This window comes from Podarcis vaucheri, assembly GCF_965113315.1.
Source record: "Podarcis vaucheri genome assembly, chromosome: 2".
Classification (NCBI taxonomy): domain Eukaryota; kingdom Metazoa; phylum Chordata; class Lepidosauria; order Squamata; family Lacertidae; genus Podarcis; species Podarcis vaucheri.
Window position 1 is genome coordinate 36133543 of NC_138760.1, and position 9505 is coordinate 36143047.

At 42.4% G+C, this 9505-nt stretch overlaps 1 protein-coding gene across 1 annotated transcript in view; it reads right to left on the reverse strand.

Moving 5' to 3' along the window:
* Window positions 1–3435: 3435 nt before the first annotated feature.
* Window positions 3436–9505, reverse strand: part of DUS1L (dihydrouridine synthase 1 like) — a 14675-nt gene continuing 8605 nt past the window's right edge. The window contains exons 8-13 of the mRNA XM_082214426.1: window positions 9318–9443; window positions 8895–8983; window positions 7625–7791; window positions 7035–7072; window positions 5589–5664; window positions 3436–3926 (exon numbers count right to left, since the gene is read on the reverse strand). Coding sequence (XP_082070552.1) covers window positions 3778–3926; window positions 5589–5664; window positions 7035–7072; window positions 7625–7791; window positions 8895–8983; window positions 9318–9443 — 645 coding nt within the window. The 3' untranslated portion in view covers window positions 3436–3777. The remainder of the gene's footprint in view (window positions 3927–5588; window positions 5665–7034; window positions 7073–7624; window positions 7792–8894; window positions 8984–9317; window positions 9444–9505) is intronic.

The window sequence follows — 9505 nt, forward strand, 5'->3', positions numbered from 1 at the left end:
GTGGCTTCATGATTTCTCTCTTCACTTCCACTGTGGGCAAAAATTAAAAATGGAGCTGAGGACTAAAGTGTTTAGTCCACAAAGCAGAAACAATGTTCCCAGGGTTGTGTTTTGCGGCTCCTGGTTCTGCATCAGGGAAAATTATGCTGCAGTATGTAACCCTAAACACATACTGTAGGTCATGACGCAACTGTGTTTGGAAAGAAGGGCTGCTTCTTTAAAGAGTACCTGATGTACCCAGAAACTGATAAACATACTCCCCTGCCCACATGCAATGCCTGCCCTGTAACACCCAAGTTGTATGACTATTCACCCTATAAAGGACAATGAACAAATGTTGCAGTCACCAGAGCAATAGCTACAGTCCCTTAAGGCCGAAAGCAAACATCGAAATTAACATAGGTGCAGGCATGTGGGATATAGGTGACAGGTGGCTTATATTTTCTCTTGCACAATAAACACTAATTCATAAATGGTCCCCCTTACCTTGTTATTTATTAAGATGTAAGTCACTGTTCTGAAGAAAGCTGAGCCTGGCATTTTTCAAAATTGAGTTTATTTTGCATCCACAAGGGAGAATTGGGATGCTGCAATCAGCTGCCTTAGAATCTTAATAAATAAAAATAGTGAGAGTATTTCCCCACCTTATCAAAGCCATTGGGTGGTGGTGGTGGGAAGTATATGCACCCCAACATTGTAAGCTGTTTTCATTTTCAAATGCACCCAATTTGCTGGTTGTATGAGATCAGGGGAACTTGCCAAAGGCATACTGAGGCTCAATTAAGGCAGACAGCTGCCTGACTATTGGTTTTTGTGCCTATGTATGTATGTGGTTACTTATTTACCCGTCCTTCAAGAACAGCCCAGAGTGTCAAACACACAAACTAAAAACAACTAAAAACAGTTCCAACATGTAGGATAACAAGCCTCATATAACTAACATGCTTAAGTCAAATTAATGCATGAAGGGGTTAGTACCACAGACTAAGCTCTCCTGCCAGGCTTAACTATGCCACGTCAACTCACTTTGGGAAGAAATAGGTAATCAAGCCTATTGGCGTAGCTTCTCAGTCTACCTGAGAAGCTCAGTTTGTGAAGAAATCTAAGCTGCTTGCTCCAGCTCAGCTGCATGGCTCTCACAAGCCTTTCTCTTATGTTGCTCTCCCAATAATTTATGAACTGTTAGCTTAGTTACAAACTGGTAAGTTTTACTGCCTGTGCAACTTTTCTGACTGTGTCAATTTTCCAGCAGCTTACTAAAATCACCCTATTGTTAGAGGGATTAAGTACTTCTCTAAGAGGACACGACATAACAATTAAGGAGGCAGGAATTTTGGCTCACCTCCACACAGGAGCTACTTCAGATGAGCTGACCTCTTTTGATGACAAGCAGCCCACACCAACTGTAGGCCTTTTAACTCCAAGGCTAACACCGGCTTTCTGAAGTCAAGCAACAAGCTTCCACTGAGATCAGTCCTAGTATTTTAATACAACAAAGTAACACTGCAAATATCCCTTTACACCAAGGAAGATGGGGAAAGAAAAGGACAGTTACTCATTCATTAGATGGTATTCCATAGATCTTGAATAGTATGAGAAACTCCCTGGTACTAAGCGAACCTGGAGACTGCTGCTCATCTTCAAAAGTACCATCATACCCTGTATGCTGCTCAGTGTGGTGTAGTGGTTAAGAGTCTCGTAATCTGGTGAACCGGGTTCGCTTCCCCGCTCCTCCACATGCAGCTGCTGGGTGACCTTGGGCTAGTCACACTTCTCTGAAGTCTCTCAGCCCCACTCACCTCACACAGTGTTTGTTGTGGAGGAGGAAGGGAAAGGAGAATGTTAGCCGCTTTGAGACTCGTTCGGGTAGTGATAAAGCGGGATATCAAATCCAAACTCCAAACTCTTCATCAGAACGAAGCAGTTTCATTATCGGGGAGGAGGGATACCTAGTGCAGCTCAAGGGGGTGAACCATCATAAAATATACTTGAGATGCCTCCAAATAACACATACAGGGAATCACAGCCATTAGAGGGAACCTCTACTGGGAATCAGCTAAATAGCCTAAGGGCATGTTCAGCTCAATTGGCAAATACCACAATATTTCTTAAGAAGTTTGGAGCTGACAATATTAACTTGATCAATAAAGGTAAAGGACCCCTGGTCGGTTAAGTCCAGGCAAAGATGACTATGGGGCTGCAGAACTCATCTTGCTTCAGGCCAAAAGAGCCAATGTTTATCCACAGACAGCTTTCCAGGACTAAACCACTTCTGGTGCAACTGAACACTGTGACTGACAGAAGCCAGAGCGCACGGAAACACCGTTTACCTTCCCACCGCAGTGGTATCTATTTATCTACTTGCACTGGCGTGCTTTCAAACTGCTAGGTTGGCAGCAGCTGGGACAGAGCAACGGGAGCTCACCCCATCACGGGGATTCAAACCGCTGACCAGATCGGCAAGCCCAAGAGGCTCGGTGGCTTAGACCACAGCGCCACCTGCAACCACAGCGCCACCTGCAATGTGACTCTGGACAGCTTTTGCTAAGAAAAAGAAAAAAGGGAAGGAGGGGCAAAAACATTCCCACTCTTAGTAAAAGACTTGGAAGAACATCCAACCATGAACTGACAAGGATTGTCTTGAAGCCCAAAGAGCACTTATTACTGCAGGCTGCCTTTTTAGACGGTCAAAAGGAGCCGCAATGCACCTGTGGTGCAATGGATCAGTGCATCTGGTTGTTAACCAGAAGGTTGGTGGTTCGAGCACATCCGCTTGATGCCACTATCCCTGATTTCTCTCTGTTCTAATTTTTTTTTTTGTATATCAATTATGAAATACCGTATTTTTCGCTCTATAACACGCACCCGAGCATAACACGCACGTAGTTTTTAGAGGAGGAAAATCCGTAGGCATGCCACCCATAGGCATTCCCTCCATAACACGCACAGACATTTCCCCTTACTTTTTAGGAGGAAAAAAGTGAGTGTTATGGTGCAAAAAATACGGTAATTTTACATTTCATATTCTCCTGTTCCAAGGCTACCACAGGAGTTGTATTCTGTGCCCGCCGTTAGAAAGACCTACTTTGAACCTAGACATAAATTTGTGCTAACTGATGCATCTTATAAGTGTACAGATTCAGGGTTTTATAGGTATTCAAAACTAGTGTAAAACATTTACCATTCATAGGATCATTTGCTGCATCCCAACACAGGGCACACACTTTTTATGCACTAAGTACAAGCATAGCAAGCTACAATCCAAGAGGGAGGTTTTTTTTAAATCAATTACTACATAGGTGTGCCTTCCATTTAGGAACCTTGAAGCAGCTCTCCCCAAGATTCTCAGTGCCCTTTAACAGCTGCTGACTTGCTATTGTTCTGTGCCTAGGGCTGGCCCACATCCACACCAATTTACTTATGATGTACCAAAAATACGTTCTGATATAAAAGTTTTATTTGCCAATTTTAAAACCACACACAGTTTAAAAACAGGCAGGTCAAATCTGTAGAGGTGTCTCCAATGCAGCATTTTAAGGCCAGCTCTCCTGGCTCAGTCTTTGAAGTTTTTCGAACACAGGATGAAAAGCTTTCGTTGCATCCTTTTATTTCCATTACAGGATATTTCCCTGAGAAAGACATGTTTCCTTAGGTAAGACTTGTCTGTCGTTTAAGAACAGGTCTGTGGAGTCAACTGTTGTGTTCTGGAAGCAGATTATTTCTTTGGCCCGAGGAGACAAGTGGCTGGGAAGCGCAACCAGGAGGAGTCTCCATGCCTCACGCTACACCATCAATAGCTTCTTTGAGCAATATAGTCTCCTCCACCTCTCCTTTCTGTGCCGCCACTTCAATATTCTCCAGACTGGACTCGCCATTCTTCCATGAAAGGGACTTCTCATATTTGGTTTTAAAAAGCAGACCATGACCTGCAGGGGGGGGGGGAGGGAAATGGTAAATGTGCCTGGGTTAATTAGCAGCTAAAGTGGAGCCATTAGAGAAAGAAACACTCTTTAAGAGAATGAGGGGTTGAGCAGAGAACTAAAAAAAATAAAAATCTTCCAACCTGTATCAAGTGATATTACATAATTGCCATCAGCCAATGACTTTTCTTTTTTTAAGTGGAATAAAGTTATAGCTTAGAAAAGGAATCGCCAACCTTTTTGGGCCAGCGGGCACATGTTTGATTTTGGGAAAGTGCTATGCAACACCAGTCATAAAATGGCTGCCATGGTGTGGGTGGGATGGGATGGGGGATGTCATAACCCAAAATGAGTGACTGCTGCTTCCCTGATCCCTGGATGACCTCAGGTTTACCATAGGAAGTCAGCTACCTTCTGCTGGTTCTGATTGTAGAGATTATACAGTACAGTGGTACCTTGGGCTACATACGCTTCAGGTTACAGACTCCGCTAACCCAGAAATAGTACCTTGGGTTAAGACCTTTGCTTCAGGATGAGAACAGAAATCGTGCTCCGGCGGCGCGGCAGCAGCAGGAGGCCCCATTAGCTAAAGTGGTGCTTCAGGTTAAGAACAGTTTCAGGTTAAGAACAGACCTCTGGAACAAATTAAGTACTTAACCCGAGGTACCACTGTATTGATCTCTCTTTCACCCCCCCATGCTGTTCCTATCTAAGAATAGGAGGGAGCTTTCCCCATTACCATGTATACTACTCTCATGTGCACATACACACATATACCTCATGCATGTGGACTCAGACACACACATACTTTTTCTCTCACTCATTCATATACACACACTTCATGTATACCTCTCTCTCTCTCTCTCTCTCTCTCTCTCTCTCTCACACACACACACACACACACACACACACACACACACAGAGAGAGAGAGAGAGATATCACATTCATAGCTCTCCTCGCTCTCGCTCTCTCTTACATAAACTCTCCTCCCTCCTGCTCTCCCATTCTTCTCCCCTCTCTCCCATACATGGGTGTCCATAGGAATTATTCTCTCAGACATGGGGAGAAGGAAGCAAAGTAAACACTGAAAAGGTCCAGAAGGCTAATTTCTAACTAAAAAAATTGAGAAGAATGGTGTGTTCACATTTTTTATCATATCACAAGTTCTAAAAATGCTAGAGACTTTCTTTAAAAAAATGAAAGCTGGGAATCTGGAGATTATGATTCATCCCAGGGGCACCAAATAAGACCTTTGCTGGCACAATGGTCCCATAGGCATCAGTCCTTGGCTTAGGCTTTAACACAGGGTTGAAGAAACCCATTTTTCCATCAAGGAATGCCTTTCCTCAGGGGTAATCAGTGAGAGATGGGCCTATGTCAAAAGTGGCCAAGGTCTATGGAAAAGAGGAAATGTAATGTTTCAATGGTTCACCATAACTTGACTTAAACAATCAATGCTCAGCTAGCTATTATGAAGATTTTAAAAAGCAGCTCAAGAAAACCCCATTCCTTACATTTATTTGGTTAATTCACAAGTGCCAGCACAACATCAATAAGTATGCTGCTTTTACTTAAAAACCAAATCAGTCAGGATTTGAAATCTATACTCTGTTATTTTTTTAAAAAATGCTCTAGTATTCTGGAAAACTGAACTGGGTTTCGCTTACCTGGACAATCTGCTGTCTCTCTAAAAGCCCTTTTCTTACAGCAGCCTCGGCACAGATTAAATACACATTTGTTACCCTGGGAAGAGAGACAAACTAATTAGCTCGAAGTTTACATATTCATCCCAAGTTGCCAGTGAACATGTGGCATTGTAGATAAAGTGCTTTGTCAGGGGTATGAAAGGCATTTCAAACCCCAAAGGTTTCTCAGAATATTTTTTGGTAAGAGATTTTCCCTTTCATAAGAAAAAAGGACCCAACCCCAAGTTGCATGTGTTGTGTGCCCTATTAAAGAGGACAAGGCTGGCTTTATGGGACTTAAATGAGGTGTGCGCATGAGCTGCAAGTAATCCATTTAAACTGCTTAAATACTGCCCAGGCCCTTCTGAAACCTTTAGAAGCACAGCCTGGTCATATAGGTTGAGAAAACCACATATCAGCAGCATGTTTTCTAGGTAGTTTCCTATCTCTCCTTGATCCCTTCTGGCACACCTCCAAACCTCTAGGAAAGTGACAAAGAGGACACACCAACAATGAAAAAGGCTGGTGAGTTTATCTGTATGCAAGGAAGGGATCATCATTATAAGTGTACATGGAGGGGGAGAAAACCTTATAGAGGAATACGCAAATATACAGAGGAACGCGAGTGACTAAGGTCAGCAGTACACCACTGTGGGAGATCCTGGGCATGTATGGAATGTGAGCCGTGTGTGTAAAGGCGAGAAGTATGTAACAATGTAAGGAGTGAGGGGTACATGTGTATATGCAAGTGTATGGTGAGAAGTGTGTGTCTTGAGGATGCATGAATGAACAGGCAGAGCAAAAATCACAAGTGGCTATTAACCTGCAATATTACTTGGATCACTGCAGGGTGCCAACCAAGCCTGATCCTCTCCATGATTTCATTTCAACTGAATTATTTTAAGGAAAAAATTTCAATTTGGGATGCAAAAAAAGAAAAAAGAAAAAAAATGCTAAACACATATAGATTAACACTCTAAACAGCTACCTTATTTAAATAACCAAACACAGAAATTAATGATGTAATAAAATCACTCCATGGAACATACACAAGTGTACACAAAAATTATAGGACCACTACCTGTACTTTCAGATCTTGTATGAACACCTACATAACTCACAGTAAAGTAAGTTGTCTCCATCAGCCATTAGGGATATTCATTCAGCAGGAGACAACACAGGTATGAACCCACTGACAAAACAACTACTAAGAATGCTCTTTCAGGAGAGATAGGGTAAATCAGTTAAAACTACTTAGTTCTTTAAACTTCTCACCGGGCTGTTTTTTTGCCATTTTAACTATGACAGAGCCCTTTGCTCAAGGAAGGGTTATAGTACATGTAATTTTACCCAGGGATTTAATGATTAATGTATGAATTACATTACAGGGAGAATTAGAAGGAGAAAACCAAATGAAGACAGACCTACCTTTGGGTTTCCACACTGATCACACTTTGCATATTTAGCTGAAAGGAGGAAAAAAGACTTTTAAAAAAAGTTTTAGTCATTTCGAACTGCTGCTGATGTGCAGAGGAAGAGCATTTTTCTCCATCTTGGGTATTGACAATGTTTACATCATTTTTTAAAAAATCTACAGGAGACGAAGCTCAACAACAACAACAACAACGAAGGGTTGTATTCAACACAGCATTAAGTAGTGCTTTGCACAAGCAGAACGACTTATGCTGAGCAACTGGATTTTGCCCTCCTCTCCTCCAGCTGCCTCCTAAATCTGTTCTGGGGTTCCTCCCAATCCTAAAAGAACACACTCTGTTTTCAGAGGATGCACATGTATTCAGAAGGAATAAACCTGGAGGCATTCCCTCCTGAATAAGAAGGGAATGCCCCTTCTAAAATGGCACTTGCAATTTGCAGCTTTTTAAAATCTTTATATTAAAAGAAACTGGTAATAAGAAAATAAAATGTGCTGCCCAATTAGTCAGAAACACATCTTACGTTGGTCAAAGGGATTACTATCCATTTCCCATAGGCTAAATATTGCAGCCCCATAGACTTACGTTTTAAGGATGGATCAAAGCTTTTATTAGGATTTCTCAATTTCTTCTTTTGCTTGTTCTTTGAGAGACCGTCCGAGTTCCCATCATCCTCATCCTCCAAAGCTCGTTTACCCCGGGTGCTTCCTTCCATGCCACTAGTGCCATTTTCCTTGCACACCTCCTTGGGCCTGTGATGGTTCAACACCAGAGCATTTAAAACAAAAGCCAATCATTAGTTTTTTTGCTAACCCCACGGTTATAGAAGTCTGTATATGGCATGGGCACCTTAAAAATAATAAAAGCAAAGATAATGCTATGCTATGAAAGAATGTGCAATCATAAAATGGCTAGTTGCTGACTGGGGGAAGCAAGTAGGAACTAACACTCAGAGAGAGCCAGATAAGATCATGCAAACTATTCTTGGGAACAGTAATTTCATCAGGCACCTAAAGTTCCAACACATTGGAACATCCCATTCCACAGCCCAGTCCTCTTCAAGAGAGATGGTAAATGAAGACTTTAGATTTGGGTTGAGGAGTCTATAGCCTTCAAGATGCTAAAATAAAGGGTTTTCAGTGCTGCTCTAGTAAATAAAAAGATGACAGTGTCTGTTTATCTTATAGCTGCAGCACATTCCTGCCTAGCACCCAGACATAATAAAGCAACGTGACTGTGTGTGATTGATGTTGGTATCCATCTGTCTTGGGAGGCAATGGAGGAGTGTGTCTTTGAGGGCGAGTTCAAACTGTTTGAAGGTTACAGCGCCTGCTGTGGCTAGAGAGACTGATACGGGAGAGACATGTTTTGTTGCAGCAGGGGCAGATGAAGGCGTACGGTTGCGCTGCTGCAGATGAACCATGCCATTTCTTCTCTCTGCTCTCCTCCCACCAACCATTCCTCCTCTGGTCACTGGTAAGGACACTGTCTGTCTCCAGGCAATGCGACATGTTTAACCTGTGTAACACAACTTAGAAGTCTAAGGGCTGTGTGTGTGTGTGTGTATGGAGTCCTCAAATCTTAAGCGAGCTTCCAGAGTAAGGCGGCATGCATATCCTCTACATGTTGTAGGGAAAGGGTAAGTATTCAGAAGGAAAGGGAATAAAGTGCCCAAGCATTTGCAATGACCCCCCACACACACCTTGCTCCTTTTTGTTGCAAGGCAGGGTGTAAGAGAATGCAACAGTGGTTTGCTAAGTTATAATTCAAAGACCATAAATAATACTTAGGGTAGAAGAATGTGTGCTGTATGTATTGCACAAGCTTTGTTTTGGGTTAACGCTTAGCTACTCACCCAGGTCTGACATATGGCTGACAAATCCAATGGAAGAAAGGCAATCCTCCTTTTGGCTTCTCGTCTTCCTTCAAACTGGCTATTTCTTCCTGTGGAGAAATGATTGAGTAATGACAAATTCAGCCACAAGTTAATGTCCTCAATTCACAGGGAGAACAAACATGGAGATGAAAATAATAATAATGAAAATGATAATAATGATGATGATGATAATACTACTACTAATAATAATAAACCTGTGAACTTAGCAAACTCATTCTGAAAATAGTGCTGTTCCTCTCTCAAAGAGATAAGACAGGCAGTAGAGGGCAGTATGGTGATTAAGAGAGTCAACACATCTGGTTGGCCAAGTGAGGGAGCCTAAGAGTCTCTTCCCCAAGCAGAATTAGGCTTGCCCCGACAAAGTAAAACCTCTTCTGATACCTGGCAATGCAACTTCAGCTCTCTATTGACAGCCACAAGTCCCTCCAGGGTCTTCACTTTTGCCAGCTCATCACGCAGGTGCTGGTGAACTTGCAACCTGAGGGGAAGAAACACTCTTGAGACATTCTATTCTATTCCCTCTCTAAGGACTAATATGCACAGAAGATAGATGCAAACAAGTGGAGCAC